This window comes from Coregonus clupeaformis, chromosome 2 (genome assembly GCF_020615455.1).
Source record: "Coregonus clupeaformis isolate EN_2021a chromosome 2, ASM2061545v1, whole genome shotgun sequence".
In the NCBI taxonomy this organism is placed as follows: Eukaryota; Metazoa; Chordata; class Actinopteri; order Salmoniformes; family Salmonidae; genus Coregonus; species Coregonus clupeaformis.
Window position 1 is genome coordinate 6090866 of NC_059193.1, and position 17232 is coordinate 6108097.

Sequence of the window (17232 nt, forward strand, 5' to 3'; positions counted from 1 at the left end):
CCGAACGATTTAGCAGCTTGCTTAGTTCAAATTAACAGACTAATTTATTTAACATGAATAGCAAAGCGATTTTGCAATAAGAAGTGCTTGTGTTTCCCAATAGCCTGCTGGAATAGGCTACTGAGGATGTGGTCATCATTTCAATCACTGAATTAAATATTATTAATATGTATAGGAACTGAATATGCTTGTCAACAACAGCAAGTGTTTATTTAAAAAAAAAAGTTTTTACCTGTAGCCTAATTTGATTACTGTTACCATCAATCTAATGCGTTCTAACAACTGACCTGCAATTGCGATAGAGCTTTGATAACTTCCAATTTAATTAACTAAACATGTCCATTAATAATTGCATAATAACACAAGGCTACAACAACAATAAACTGAAGTTATAGGCTATTTATTAAATCAGTTTGCCAGCTCCAGGTAGGCTACACAAGTGGCACAAATTGATTTGCTATGACTCAAGTGATATCGTCATTTCAACATATTTATTCTATCAAATGGTAGCCTACAATGGCATATACATTAATAGGCTACTTGTTGGCCAACAGAGGCAAATGTATAATTCTCCACATTTAGCCTAATGTCAGTTTCATTGAGGACTTTTCCCAATAAAAAGAACCACGCGAGGCAGTTCCATAACTTCCATTTAACATTTCCACTTGGGCAGCCCCCGAGACCCAAGAACTGAGCATGCATAAAGCATTTTGCTTGATACCGTTTTCTTTAAGCAGTCATTTACATTTACATTTTAGTCATTTAGCAGACGCTCTTATCCAGAGCGACTTACAGTTAGTGAGTGCATACATTTTTATTTTTTATACTGGAATCGAACCCACAACCCTGGCGTTGCAAATGCCATGCTCTACCAACTGAGCTACATCCCTGCCGGCCATTCCCTCCCCTACCCTGGACGACGCTGGGCCAATTGTGCGCCGCCCCATGGGTCTCCCGGTCGCGGCTGGCTACGACAGAGCCTGGATTCGAACCAGGATCTCTAGTGGCACAGCTAGCACTGCGATGCAGTGCCTTAGACCACAGTCAACATTAGAATGCAGTTTAAACCACCTCAGAGCAGATTTATGTAATGCGCTCTAGTGCGCCCAAAGTCGTTTTCCAGTGCTTTGTCTGCATTATTTCTTGATTTCCATCAGTTCTATTAATATGTTTTATGGAAAAAGGTTTGGAAATAGGTGTCTCCATAATGAGAATCTAAATAGCCTACCTACAACTTGTAAAAAGTTGTCACAACGTGCGCACTTGCTGCTCTCGCTCACGTGACTCAGCCAATAACTGTAGTGCTCTCTCAACACACACACTCGTCCGGTCCTCTCCCAGTGTTGCCAACTTAGCTACTTTTTCGCTATAGTTAGCGAGTTTTCAGACCCCTCTAGCGACACATTTTCAAAAAAACAAACAAATCTAGCAACTTTTTCTGGTGTTATTGGAGACTTTTGGAGACTCTGACGTGAAAGCACGTATCGTTCTTACTCTTCTCAACGAGCAGCGGGTGCTGCCGTGGGCCCCACCCCCGCCGTGGGCCCCACCCCCATCCCACAGCACTCACAGGTGGCCCAGTCCTCACGCAGCAGTCCCTCCCAGCTGCAATCAGAGCAGGAGATGTTCACCCCTCCGCGTCCAGACTGCAAATGAATCGCGCATGCGGGAAGCCACTGCTGGCTGAACCCGCCCTGGCTTACATTCAGGGCGGGATGTAAATGTAGGGTGTTTTTTACTCACTTTTTGTCTCTCCGTCGACGTTATTCCTCTCTCCTACAGCGTCTATCACAATTACATGCACATGGCCAATTATGCAAATTAGGTGATGACGTCATGTAGCGACTTCTAGCGACTTTTAGGACAGCCAATAGCTACTTTCCTTACTGAGGAGTTGGCAACACTGCTCTCCACCACTCACTCAGCAACAGCCTGCCTCCCTGCCTGACAGTCAACAGCAGGTCACATATATATGTTTTTAAGAGAAATGCCATGGCGGCCGCGGTGCAACTTACAAATAGCTGAAAAACCTGCGACATCGTATTCAAAAACAGCCAACACTGGGTGCGGGAAGTAGCGGTGTGTGGGTAAAATTACTGAGGAAGCCAAGCCAGTAAAAAAGCCATATTACAACCTACAGTATGTTGTGATAATTGCGTTGTTTGCTCTATAACCATTTGTTCATAAACCACTGTGATATACAATAAGGCCGTGACAACAAAAAGACAGTCACACAGTGGTGGAACAAATTCAACTAAACATACATTTGTTTCATCACAAAACCGGAGAGCATCATCTGTCCGGTAAAGTCCACAAAGCAAATACAGCACCATTTCAACGTTTCAACATCATCAAATCAACAAGGCTATATATATATATATATATATATATATATATATATACAGTGGGGAGAACAAGTATTTGATACACTGCCGATTTTGCAGGTTTTCCTACTTACAAAGCATGTAGAGGTCTGTAATTTTTATCATAGGTACACTTCAACTGTGAGAGACGGAATCTAAAACAAAAATCCAGAAAATCACATTGTATGATTTTTAAGTAATTAATTTGCATTTGATTGCATGACATAAGTATTTGATCACCTACCAACCAGTAAGAATTCCGGCACTCACAGACCTGTTAGTTTTTCTTTAAGAAGCCCTCCTGTTCTCCACTCATTACCTGTATTAACTGCACCTGTTTGAACTCGTTACCTGTATAAAAGACACCTGTCCACACACTCAATCAAACAGACTCCAACCTCTCCACAATGGCCAAGACCAGAGAGCTGTGTAAGGACATCAGGGATAAAATTGTAGACCTGCACAAGGCTGGGATGGGCTACAGGACAATAGGCAAGCAGCTTGGTGAGAAGGCAACAACTGTTGGCGCAATTATTAGAAAATGGAAGAAGTTCAAGATGACGGTCAATCACCCTCGGTCTGGGGCTCCATGCAAGATTTCACCTCGTGGGGCATCAATGATCATGAGGAAGGTGAGGGATCAGCCCAGAACTACACGGCAGGACCTGGTCAATGACCTGAAGAGAGCTGGGACCACAGTCTCAAAGAAAACCATTAGTAACACACTACGCCGTCATGGATTAAAATCCTGCAGCGCACGCAAGGTCCCCCTGCTCAAGCCAGCGCATGTCCAGGCCCGTCTGAAGTTTGCCAATGACCATCTGGATGATCCAGAGGAGGAATGGGAGAAGGTCATGTGGTCTGATGAGACAAAAATAGAGCTTTTTGGTCTAAACTCCACTCGCCGTGTTTGGAGGAAGAAGAAGGATGAGTACAACCCCAAGAACACCATCCCAACCATGAAGCATGGAGGTGGAAACATCATTCTTTGGGGATGCTTTTCTGCAAAGGGGACAGGACGACTGCACCATATTGAGGGGAGGATGGATGGGGCCATGTATCGCGAGATCTTGGCCAACAACCTCCTTCCCTCAGTAAGAGCATTGAAGATGGGTCGTGGCTGGGTCTTCCAGCTTGACAACGACCCAAAACACACAGCCAGGGCAACTAAGGAGTGGCTCCGTAAGAAGCATCAAGGTCCTGGAGTGGCCTAGCCAGTCTCCAGACCTGAACCCAATAGAAAATCTTTGGAGGGAGCTGAAAGTCCGTATTGCCCAGCGACAGCCCCGAAACCTGAAGGATCTGGAGAAGGTCTGTATGGAGGAGTGGGCCAAAATCCCTGCTGCAGTGTGTGCAAACCTGGTCAAGACCCACAGGAAACGTATGATCTCTGCAATTGCAAACAAAGGTTTCTGTACCAAATATTATGTTCTGCTTTTCTGATGTATCAAATACTTATGTCATGCAATAAAATGCAAATTAATTACTTAAAAATCATACAAGGTGATTTTCTGGATTTTTGTTTTAGATTCCGTCTCTCACAGTTGAAGTGTACCTATGATAAAAATTACAGACCTCTACATGCTTTGTAAGTAGGAAAACCTGCAAAATCGGCAGTGTATCAAATACTTGTTCTCCCCACTGTATGTATGTATATATATATATATATATATATATATATATATATATATATATTGCTTAGTTTAATACACTGCAAACAAACTTAAACATACCAAAAAGTATTTAGTCCAATCAACGTTGCTAAATATCATGTGGCTGATTTCTGTGTGTGCGCGCGCATGTAAAACAGAACATGTTGACTCACCCTCCTTGTAGACTAGTTGAACGCCAATGCCATTCTCCTCTCTTTCATGTTGGCAAAACAGTCTATGGCTCTGTCATACAGTACACTTTTAGTGTTGTTGTCATAGGCTACCTAGCGAAAATGCTTGCTTGCTAGCCTAACTTCCTCGCATGAACAACAATGAACCAGCTAAGTTAGCTAGCTAGTTAACGTGAATCTACTAGGCTACATCTAGGTTACATATTGAACTTCAATCGTCTCAGGCCAGTGGTACAACATATTAATTTATGGTTGGATCAGAATTGCTATCATATTCATTGGCCTGTACAGAAAATGAAGTCAAAACTACAAGTCTTAAATCCCCATCTCCACTGCTTAGGTAAGGTCTGATTTAGCAAGCTAGCTACTGCTGGACATTGTGTTAAGCCAAATCCAAACTGGCCTCCTTTGGGGGATGTTTTTGCTGCACCAGGACAACCCACAGTTGAGCTCAGCTCAACGCTGATGGGCTAATTATTATTATTTAAAAAAAAATCAAGGTAGGCCAAATGCTTGTTGGCATCAATCAATCAAATGCTACAGCGGCAACATGTTATACTCTTTTGGTCCAGACACCATCAGATACATGGACTACAAATACTGAGATAGAGGGGCGCTGTTTCCCTCGCTCCGATGATTTCTCTGGTGAGATTCAGCCACTTGCGAATTGACAGAAAATTATGAAAACACAGAGAGAGACGAAATATAAATTATTTTATATAATATTTGGGGAAGCCTGGCTTCCCTTGGCATCCATGAATACACAACACTGAGTGCAGGTGAACAAACAGCTGACCCCGCATCACTAACACACACACAAATACTCCCCCCCCCTCCCTATACCACACACACATACCACACAAATACAAACACACACCACTCAGATCCAAATATACACCACACATACAGTATACTGTATGGTACTGTATACACCTCACAGATATAGTGTTGTACATGCACACAACCGGAAGAAAAGATAGACAGACAAAAACCTTTAGTTACACCTGACGTGAGATCGATTAAGTCTGACCAACCTTTGGTGGGTGCTCCACAGAGCTTGGGAAGTCCCAGAAGACATCGTCAAACGTAGGAGACATGGGAGTGGTGGCCATGTCAGACATAGAGCTGCTGTGAGGGGCGTCTCGACTGGAGCCAAGATTGGCATTCTGAAATGGAGACTTAGTTTAGTTCAAGCCATTTATTTTTGGATACGTACAGCTCTGGTTTAGATTACTTTATTTAGTGACACATTGGTCGCCTCCCAAGTGGCACCCTATTCCCTGCATAGTGCATTACTTTCGACCATATGGTACCTGGTTAAAAGTTGACTATAAGGGAATATGGTACTATTTGGGAGAGAGCCTCTGAGTACTGTAGGTACTACAGACAAGATGGGGAATATGAATGAGGAAGTAGTAGCAGTAGTTGTTGCACAGATAGAACAATGAGCCAGATATTTCACCGGATGTACAAATGTGAAGCATTCTGTTGGCGTTTCCACTCATTACCAAATATGGTGATGAGAGGAAGCCCAGTGGACGGCAGTGGGAGAAGATGGAGCGAGATGGATTTTGGCTGACATTCTGCTAATTTTCTCATCGAATAAAACATTTGAGCTCCATACAGTTTACTAAATTGCATTTAGAAAGAGTGCAAGGGTGAATTGAGTTATTGCACATGTGCACTTCACAGAGTAGGCGTTCCCTAACCGAAATATGCAAATAAATGCTAGAACGCGCCAATAGGATCTCACTAGCTCGTGCTTTGCTCTGCCCACAATGATTAATTTGCTCCCATTGGAAACGACAGGCTCTGGTCTATCTTGGGTTAGTTATAAAAATATTTGGTTGTTGGGTTCTGGGTAATGTATAAGGAAGGAAAACTATATGATCAACCACTGAGCACACGCCTGGGATGGCACATTTAATATTTATACAGATGCGGTCAAATACAGATGCGGTCAAATACAGTGCATTCGGAAAGTATTCAGACCACTTCACTTTTTCCACATTTTGTTACGTTACAGCCTTATTCTAAAATGTATTAAATAGTTTTTTTCCCCTCATCAATCTACACACAATACCCCATAATGACAAAGCAAAAACAGGTTTAGAAATGTTTGCTAATTTATTACAAATAAAAAACTGAAATATCACATTTACAAAAGTATTCAGATCCTTTACTCAGTACTTTGTTGAAGCACCTTTGGCAGCGATTACAGCCACGAGTCTTCTTGGGTATGACGCCACAAGCTTGGCACACCTGTATGAGGAGTTTCTCCCATTTTTCTCTGCAGATCCTCTCAAGCTCTGTCAGGTTGGATGGGGAGCATCGCTGCACAGCTATTTTCAGGTCTCTCCAGAGATGTTAGATCGGGTTCAAGTCCGGGCTCTGGCTGGGCCACTCAAAGACATTCAGAGACTTGTTCCGAAGCCACTCCTGCGTTGTCTTGGCTGTCTGCTTAGGGTCGTTGTCCTGTTGGAAGGTGAACCATCGCCCCAGTCTGAACGCTCTGGAGCAGGTTTTCATCAAGGATCTCTCTGTACTTTGATCCATTCATCTTTCCCCTCGATCCTGTCTAGTCTCCCAGTCCCTGCCGCTGAAAAATATCCCCACAGCATGATGCTGCCACCACCATGCTTCATCGTAGGAATGGTATTGGCCAGGTGATGAGCGGTGCCTGGTTTCCTCCAGACGTGACGCTTGGCATTCAGGGCAAAGAGTTCAATCTTGGTTTCATCAGACCAGAGAATCGTGTTTCTCATGGTATGAGGGTCCTTTAGGTGCCTTTTGGCAAACTCCAACCTGGCTGTCATGTGCCTTTTACTGAGGAGTGGCTTCCGTCTGGCCACTCTACTGTAAAGGCCTGATTGGTGGAGTGCTGCAGAGATGGTTGTCCTTCTGGAAGGTTCTGCCATCTCCACAGAGGAACTCTGGAGCTCTATCAGAGTGACCAATGGGTTCTTGGTCACCTCCCTGACCAAGGCCCTTCTCACCCTATTGCTCAGTTTGGCCGAGCAACCAGCTCTAGGAAGAGTCCTGGTGGTTCCAAACTTCTTCCATTTGAGAATGATGGAGGCCACTGTGTTCTTGGGGACCTTCAAGGCTGCAGAAATGTTTTGGTACCCTTCCCCAGATCTGCGCCTCGACACAATCCTGTCGTGGAGCTCTACGGACAATTCCTTCGACCTCATGGCTTGGTTTTTGCTCTGACATGCGCTGTCAACTGTGGGACCTTATATAGACAGGTGTGTGCCTTTCCAAATCATGTCCAATCAATTGAATTTACCACAGGTGGACTCCAATGAAGTTGTAGAAACATTTAAAGGTTGATCAATGGAAACAGGATGCTCCTGAGCTCAATTTCGAGTCTCATAGCAAAGGGTCTGAATACTTATCTGTAAATAAGGTATCTGTTTTTTATTTGTAATACATTTGCAAAAATTTCTAAAAACCTGTTTTCGCTTTGTCATTATGGGGTATAATGTGTGGTTTGATGATAAAAATAAAAATACATTAGAATAATGATTTTTTTTTGGGGGGGGGAATAATGATGTAACGTAACACCTGTCAGCAACGGGTGTGGGTGAAATAGCCGAATCCACTAATTTCAAGGGGTGTCCACATACTTTTGTATCTTTCACAGCGGTTTAGATGGTACAATGACTCTCTGCACTATACTAGCTTATTTTGTCACATAAACTGAAATGAGGCAAACTATGATAGTTTTAGCAACCAGGAAATGGCGAAGCGATTTCTACATAGTGCAACTTTAACATTATTGCACTTTTCATGTAGCCTACTTTTTGCCAGCTAGTAGCCTAACCACCGATCAAACAACATTATGGACTAAATGTTGCAATGATCCAAATATATTTTGAAAGCCATGACACACTTTTGATTGTTCAATTGGGTCTTGCAAGAGGTCTTGTAACTTCATAATAAACAGAAAGAGAATGACATTTACAGAGATTTGTCATCTTAAATTCACAGTGACTGATATAGAGAGGCAATGCCTATTCTCTGAATTGTGTGTTAACCCTTTACTTTGAATCTGTTTGGCAGCTTGTTTAAAATAACTATGTGTTAATGTTAAGTATGTATGGCTGTGGTGTTATGTCCTAAATACATGTAATGTACACTATAAGTACATTTTGTTTACGACAAGCTACATAATTATTTTCCAAATTGGGGCAAATAAAGATATTGATTGATTTGATTGATTGGTGGAGTTAGGGTACGCTGGTTTGGGCAGGGGGGTGGGGCTACTGTACCTGTTGTATGGCAGCCCTCTGCATGGCAGGGGTACAGGGGCTGGAGCTGCTCCCAGAGCTCAGTCTGGTATGGACATGCAGGGGGAGAGGGATGGGGTGTAGGGGGAGGGGCGTCCCAGTCAGCACTCTGTTCAGGTTGGCCTGATAGCGGTCAGAGACCTTCCCCCTGTCCATCTCCATCTGAGCAACATGGAAGAGCAGTCAGAACCAGACCCCTGGAAACTGGAGGCAGACCGTATTAAAGCATACTGGAATATCAAATATAACTAATAACCCAAAAAGGTATGCAATCTCTCTGACAGAGAGACAGACAGAGCAGTGGGACAGACATAGAGACAGACAGGGAAGTGGGACAGACATAGAGACAGACAGGGGCAGTGGGGCAGACATAGTGACAGATGGGCAGTGGGACAGACAGAGAGACAGACAAAGAAACAGGAGCAGTGGGACAGACAGAAAGACAGACAGGGGCAGTGGGACAGACAGAGAGACAGACAAAGAGACAGACAGGGTAGTGGGACAGACAGAGAGACAGACAAAGGCAGTGGGACAGAAAGAGAGACATATAGGGGAAGTGGGACAGACAAGGCACTGGGACAGACAGGGGCAATGGGACAGACAGAGAGACAGACAGACAGACAAAGAGACAGACAGTGAAGTGGGACAGACAGGGGCAGTGGGACAGAGATAACAGAGACACACAAAAAAAGACAGACAGCAGACAAAAACAGAGAGGCAGGACAGACAGAGAGACAGACATGGAAGTTGGACAGACAAAGAGACAGACAGGGGAAGTGGGACAGACAGAGATACAGACATGGAGGTTGGACAGACAAAGAGATAGACAGGGGCAGTGGGACAGACATAGAGACAGACATGGCAGTTGGACAGACAAAGAGACAAACAGGGGCAGTGGGACAGAATGAGAGACAGACAGGGCAGTGGGAAAGACAGAGAGACAGATAGGGCAGTGGGACAGACAGAGAGACAGACATGGGTAGTGGGACAGACAGAGAGACAGACAGGGGTAGTGGGACAGAGAGTGAGACAGAGAGGGAGCAGTGGGACAGACAGAGAGACAGACATGGAAGTTGGACAGACAAAGAGACAGACAGGGGCAGTGGGACAGACAGAGAGACAGACATGGAAGTTGGACAGACAAAGAGACAAACAGGGGCAGTGGGACAGAATGAGAGACAGACATAGAGACAGACAAGTGTAGTGGGACAGACAGGGACAGTGGGACAGACAGAGAGACAGACATAGGGTGGGACAGACAGAGAGACAGACTGGGGCAGTGGGACAGACAGAGAGAAAGACAGGGAAGAGGGACAGACAGAGAGACAGACAGGAGAGTGGGACAGACAGCGAGACAGACAGGGCAGTGGGACAGACAGAGAGACAGATAGGGCAGTGGGACAGACAGAGAGATAAACAGGGGTAGTGGGACAGACAGAGAGACAGACAAAGAGACAGACAGGGCAGTGTGTCAGACAGAGAGACAGACAGGGAAGTGGGACAGACAGAGATCCAGACAGGGAAGTGGGACAGACAGAGAGACAGACAAAGAAACAGGCAGGGGCAATGGAACATACAAAGAGACAGATAGGGACAGTGGGACAGACAGAGAGACAGACTGGGGCAGTGGGACAGACAGAGAGAAAGACAGGGCAGTGGGGCAGACAGAGAGACAGACAAGGCAGTGGGACAGACAAGGCAGTGGGACAGACAGAGAGACAGACAGGGACAGTGGGGCAGACATAGTGACAGACGGGCAGTGGGACAGAGAGAGAGACAGACAGGGAAGTGGAACAGACAGAGAGACAGACAGGGGCAGTGGGACAGACAGAGAGACAGACATCGGCAGTGGGACAGACAGAGGCAGACATAGTGACAGATGGGCAGTGGGACAGACAGAGAGACAGACAGGGAAGTGGGACAGAAAGAGAGACAGACAGGGAGGTGGGACAGACAGAGACAGACATCAGCAGTGGGACAGACATAGAGACAGACAGGGGAAGTGGGACAGACAGAGAGACAGACAAGGCACTGGGACAGACAGGGGCAATGGGACAGACCGAGAGACAGACAGACAATGAGACAGACAGGGAAGTGGGACAGACAGGGTCAGTGGGACAGAGAGTGAGACAGAGAGGGGCAGTGGGACAGACAGAGAGACAGACATGGAAGTTGGACAGACAAAGAGACAGATAGGGGCAGTGGGAAAGACAGAGACAGACATGGAGGTGGAACAGACAGAGAGACAGACAGGGGCAGTGGGACAGACAGAGAGACAGACAGGGGAAGTGGGACAGACATAGAGACAGACATGGCCAGTGGGACAGACATAGAGACAGACAGGGGCAATGGGGCAGACATAGTGACAGACGGGCAGTGGGACAGACAGAGAGACAGACCGGGAAGTGGGACAGACAGAGAGACATATAGGGGAAGTGGGACAGACAGAGAGACAGACAAGGCACTGGGACAGACAGGGGCAATGGGACAGACAGAGAGACAGACAGACAAAGAGACAGACAGGGAAGTGGGACAGACAGGGACAGTGGGACAGAGAGTGAGACAGATAGGGGGCAGTGGGACAGACAGAGAGACAGACATGGAGGTGGAACAGACGGAGAGACAGACAGGGGCAGTGGGACAGACAGAGAGACAGACAAAGAGACATACAGGGGTAGTGGGAGAGACAGGGACAGTGGGACAGACAGAGAGACAGACAGACAAAGAGACAGACAGGGAAGTGGGACAGACAGGGACAGTGGGACAGAGAGTGAGACAGATAGGGGCAGTGGGACAGACAGAGAGACAGACATGGAGGTGGAACAGACGGAGAGACAGACAGGAGCAGTGGGACAGACAGAGAGACAGACAAAGAGACAGACAGGGGGAGTGGGAGAGACAGGGACAGACAGAGAGACAGACATGGAGGTGGGACAGACAGAGACAGACAGGGTCATTGGGACAGACATAGAGACAGACATGGACAGTGGGACAGACATAGAGACAGAAAGGGGTAGTGGGACAGACATAGAGACAGACATGGGAGTTGGACAGACAAAGAGACAAACAGGGGCAGTGGGACAGAATGAGAGACAGACAGGGCAGTAGGACAGACAGAGAGACAGATAGGGCAGTGGGACAGACAGAGAGACAGATAGGGCAGTGGGACAGACAGGGGCAGTGGGACAGACAGAGAGACAGACAGGGCAGTGGGACAGACAGAGAGACAGATAGGGCAGTGGGACAGACAGAGAGATAAACAGGGGTAGTAGGACAGACAGAGAGACAGACAGGGCAGTGTGTCAGACAGAGAGACAGACAGGGAAGTGGGACAGACAGAGAGACAGACAAAGAAACAGGCAGGGGCAATGGAACATACAAAGAGACAGATAGGGACAGTGGGACAGACAGAGAGACAGACTGGGGCAGTGGGACAGACAGAGAGACAGACAGGGAAGTGGGGCAGACAGAGAGACAGACAGGGGCAGTGGGACAGACATAGTGACAGACGGGCAGTGGGACAGACAGAGAGACAGACAGGGAAGTGGGACAGACAGAGAGACAGACAAAGAAACAGGCAGGGGCAATGGGACAGACAAAGAGACAGACAGGGACAGTGGGACAGACAGAGAGACAGACTGGGCAGTGGGACAGACAGAGAGACAGACATGGAAGTTGGACAGACAAAGAGACAGACAGGGGCAGTGGGACAGATAGAGACAGACAAAGAGACAGACAAGGTAGTGGGACAGACAGGGACAGTGGGACAGACAGAGAGACAGACATGGAGAAGTGGGACAGACATAGAGACAGACAGGGGCAGTGGGACAGACAGAGAGACAGACAGGGAAGAGGGACAGACAGAGAGACAGACAGGAGAGTGGGACAGACATAGAGACAGACAGGGGTAGTGGGACAGACAGAGAGACAGACAAAGAGACATATAGGGGAAGTGGGACAGACAGAGAGACAGACAAGGCACTGGGACAGACAGGGGCAATGGGACAGACAGAGAGACAGACAGGGAAGTGGGACAGACAGAGATCCAGACAGGGAAGTGGGACAGACAGAGAGACAGACAAAGAAACAGGCAGGGGCAATGGAACATACAAAGAGACAGATAGGGACAGTGGGACAGACAGAGGACAGACTGGGGCAGTGGGACAGACAGAGAGACAGAGAGGGCAGTGGGGCAGACAGAGAGACAGACAGGGGCAGTGGGACAGACAGAGAGACAGACAAGGCAGTGGGACAGACAAGGAAGTGGGACAGACAGAGAGACATACACAGAAGTGGGACAGACAGAGAGACAAAGAGACATACAGGGCAGTGGGACAGACAGAGAAACAGACAAAGAGACAGACAGAGGCAGTGGGACAGACAGAGAGAGAGACAGGGGCAGTGGGACAGAGAGAGAGACAGTCAGGGCAGTGGGTCAGACAGAGAGACAGACAGGGCAGTGGGACAGACAGAGAGAGAGACAGGGGCAGTGGGAAAGATAAAAAAGAGACAGACAGGGGAAGTGGGACAGACAGAGAGACAGACAAAGAGACAGACCGGGCCAGTGGGACAGACAGAGAGACAGACAAAGAGACAGACAGGGTCCGTGGGACAGTCAGAGACAGACAGGGCCAGTGGGATAGACAGAGAGACAGACAGGGCAGTGGGACAGACAGAGAGACAGACAGGGGCAGTGGGACAGAGAGACAGACAGGGACAGTGAGAAAGACAGAGAGACAGGGCAGTGGGACAGAGAGAGACAGACAGGGTCAGTGGGACAGACAGAGAGACAGGGCAGTGGTATAGTGCGTGGTAGCAGGGAGGGGGGCTGGGTGAGACAGGGTGAGTGGGACAAGGGGGGGTCAGAGGACTTTACCACTTTGCGCTTGCTATTTGCGTGGCAGTTATGCGTGTCACTAGCAGCCTTGTGGGTTTCCCTCTGTTTGTGCCTGTGGTTGTGCTGAAGTGAAAGCAGCTGCGTCTGGTCTTTGGGCAGCGTGCGGTGGAACTTTTTACCCTGCTGCTGCTGCTGAGGATGAGGATGTGGAGGTGGAAGCTCGGTCCTCCTCTACACAATGACAGAGACAAATACAGGACACTGATGTTCAGCAGCCTCATCCCGGGCCTGCAGTACTGCCCCCAAACAGATAGATGACAGAGCCATGTGGCCAACGCTACAGCCTGGAAACAGCTGCTTTCAATGGAGCCTCTACTGTAGCTAACATACTCTGCAGAATACTCTACTGTAGCTAGCAGACCCTGGCCCTGCAAGAGCCTCTACTGTAGCTAGCAGACCCTGGCCCTGCAAGAGCCTCTACTGTAGCTAACAGACCCTGGCCCTGCAGGAGACTCTACTGTAGCTAACATACTCTGCAGAATACTCTACTGTAGCTAACATACTCTGCAGAATACTCTACTGTAGCTAACATACTCTGCAGGAGACTATACTGTAGCTAGCAGACCCTGGCCCTGCAGGAGACTCTACTGTAGCTAGCAGACCCTGGCCCTGCAGGAGACTACTGTAGCTAGCAGACCCTGGCCCTGCAGGAGACTACTGTAGCTAGCAGACCCTGACCCTGCAGGAGACTACTGTAGCTAGCAGACCCTGGCCCTGCAGGAGACTCTACTGTAGCTAGCAGACCCTGGCCCTGCAGGAGACTCTACTGTAGCTAGCAGACCCTGGCCCTGCAGGAGACTCTACTGTAGCTAGCAGACCCTGGCCCTGCAGGAGACTCTACTGTAGCTAGCAGACCCTGGCCCTGCAGGAGACTACTGTAGCTAGCAGACCCTGGCCCTGCAGGAGACTACTGTAGCTAGCAGACCCTGGCCCTGCAGGAGACTACTGTAGCTAGCAGACCCTGGCCCTGCAGCCTCTCATTGAAACTACTACTGTAGAGAGGCTAAACTCTCTCCAGACTTCAGAACTGGAGGAGGTATTATTTCAGGAAGGGCACTCCCAGGCATTATGATCAGCGCGCGCACACACACACACACACACACACACACACACACACACACACACACACACACACACACACACACACACACACACACACACCAATAGCCGTCGCCCCAAACACACACACACCCCTGCAAGAAGCACACAGGAAAGCACACACGCACACACACACCTCCCACAGTACACTGAAAAAAATGAAGGTTCTTAAAAGGTTCTTCCTCAGCTCTTAAGGTTCCTTGGAGAACTCTTGCCCGATAAAGAACCTTTGAGCTCAGTGGGGGGTTCTTAACGTGGCATCTACGGTTCTTCATAATTCTAAAAGGTTCTTGAAATGTATGGAAGCCTGCAGATGTGTCCCTTTTATAGCACATAGCAACTTGGTCAGTGTTAACTAGTGTTGATATTGCAGTGTAACATTCTAGTGTTGATTCAGGAGTTAAACTAACACTGTAAAGAGTTAAATTAACACTCAGTGGTGTAAAATAACCCCAGTGTTGGTGTTAATAACCAGAGTTGAACCAAAACCATGCCCATCATTATCATATTTCCCAGTATGCTCTATTGCAGGTTGATTTTTTGAATTGTTTATTTCAATATCTATGTTTTTGCATGTACATTGATTGATTAATTAATATTATGCTACTCAAATATAAACAACATACATTTTTCTAAACTGTTCTAATCTGTTACTTGGACTTATTGCACCCGTTACTGAAATGGTTGATCCAGTTTAGATGCTTTAGGTAGTCTCTTTTATCAATATCCCTAACCCTGACAGTCATTCTTAACACAGGTTGCGGGTGAATACAAATTCCAAATGTTGGATATCCCCAATCTGGCTGGATTCCAATAGGAATTACACATCACTTTGCAAGACAGCATAATGTGACTTGCAGGCCTGATGTGGCCCGTAAACTATTAGTTTCAGGCCACTGTATTAGGGTAAAACTCTCAAAATAAGGCCCTCATTAAATATGTATTGTATTGTCTTAAATAATTGAATTTGAATGATAACATATTCACTAAAGATCTCACTTGGTGAAGGCCACAGGACTGAAAATGAATGAATGCAACAACCATGTCTCTGTCACTAGTAAACACAGTCATGGGTGGTACTGGTAACTCTACAATCCACTCGAAAGGCACCCTGGGAAATATGCAAAGAACGCTCAACACCCTACAGCAGGGCTATTCACTTCCGGTCCTGGATTGCCGGAACATTTCTGTTTTTTGTTTCTACCTGGATTTTTTTTATGGTTCTTCAAAGAACCATCCTATTTAATGGTTCCCCTATGGCATCGCTTGAACCTTTATTTTTTAACAGTGTATATTGTATGTCATGCTATTTCACTTCAGATTCCTTGTTGGAAGTGATTATAAGGTCACACTGACATGAAGACTAAAGAGAGAGAAAGAGAAGTTGAGTTAAATCAATTCAACATCTGTAATCCCATATAAACTTGGATGTTTTTCATCTATGATTTATGATGAGTTCAACGTAATATTTCATTTGATTTGCTTAATCATATTAAATGAGAAACCAAAAGCCCCTTTATGTTATTAGGCATTTAAACTCTCTTTAACCCGTGTTGACAGACATGATGAGAACATTTTTCTCCAAGCACTGCACGCTATTTAAAGACTAAACACAAACCATGGAATTCTATCATGAGGATCAAGACTAATGATCACAATGAGGATATGCATAAATAATCTATTAGGTTTCTGGCTGTTAGGCACAGCAGTGGCCTTCTCAAGCCAACAAGGAGACTGGAATCCATACTCAAGGGACAAACACATAGGCTGCGTTTGATCTCAACAAACTTTAATGCATTGTTTTATTCTCCCTACATTGCGTTGTAAGCCTAAACATTCCCTTTCATTGATTTTCAAACAGATTTTACTTTACATCACGGTAGGGAGTTGCACTTGCATCCACATAACAAACAGTTTATCCGTCGTTCCTAAATAGGATTCCTCCTGTGAATTCCTTTAGATGCAACTTCGCCTTTTAAAGCAAATTACACCTTTTAGCACAAGGCTCCTTACGGATTAAAAGTCAAACTGAGCCTTTCTTATGTGTTCTCTTCTACAGTACATTACAGTGCATAGTCTTTATCTTGCCCTTGAGTACGCAGGGTTGACTGTGTTTTCAGTTAGCCTAGCATCTATCATCCTTAGAGACCTTTACAGTATGTGGCCTTTAGCTCCCCATGCTAAGTGTGGGGTAGCATGAGAGGAATTATTTAACAGGAGCTGTGGAACAGGAGCCATAATATACTCTGAGATAGCAACAAAGTCTTGACCTTGAAATCAACCAGGGTAGTCTAAACATTGCATTTTTCACCATTCTATTTTCTCCACTCCCTCATTGAATACTCCTGACATACCAATGCTCTCACATTCTGTTTCATGCAGAACCAGTCATAATATTTCCCTTAGACTAAGGCACAACATCCAAGCCAAAACATTTAAATTCAACAACCACCTATGTCTTTCATACAGAGTGAAGTGATTTCCTGGTAGGGTTTGATGCATTCTGTTCCGTACAGGTTGAGTGAGAAAAATCAGAAGGCAATTATTACCTGTTCAGCTACAGGACCTGCAGGCCTTCCTCCGACATCAACCCTCCGTCTGCCACAATCCTCCAGCTAACATTCAACGAGAGAGAAAGAAAGACTTGATAACATCAAGGTTTCTGACTTAGGAAATCCAATGACTGAATCCTGGTTAAAACAAATCTAAAATATTCAGTGTCTAGCTAGCTTGCATAAG

At 46.3% G+C, this 17232-nt stretch overlaps 1 protein-coding gene across 1 annotated transcript in view; it reads right to left on the reverse strand.

The window, feature by feature from the left end:
- Positions 1 to 17232, reverse strand: part of LOC123492855 (mitogen-activated protein kinase kinase kinase kinase 4-like) — a 105196-nt gene that overhangs the window by 57670 nt on the left and 30294 nt on the right. The window contains exons 14-17 of the mRNA XM_045226222.1: positions 17043 to 17108; positions 13375 to 13566; positions 8481 to 8660; positions 5241 to 5372 (exon numbers count right to left, since the gene is read on the reverse strand). Coding sequence (XP_045082157.1) covers positions 5241 to 5372; positions 8481 to 8660; positions 13375 to 13566; positions 17043 to 17108 — 570 coding nt within the window. The remainder of the gene's footprint in view (positions 1 to 5240; positions 5373 to 8480; positions 8661 to 13374; positions 13567 to 17042; positions 17109 to 17232) is intronic.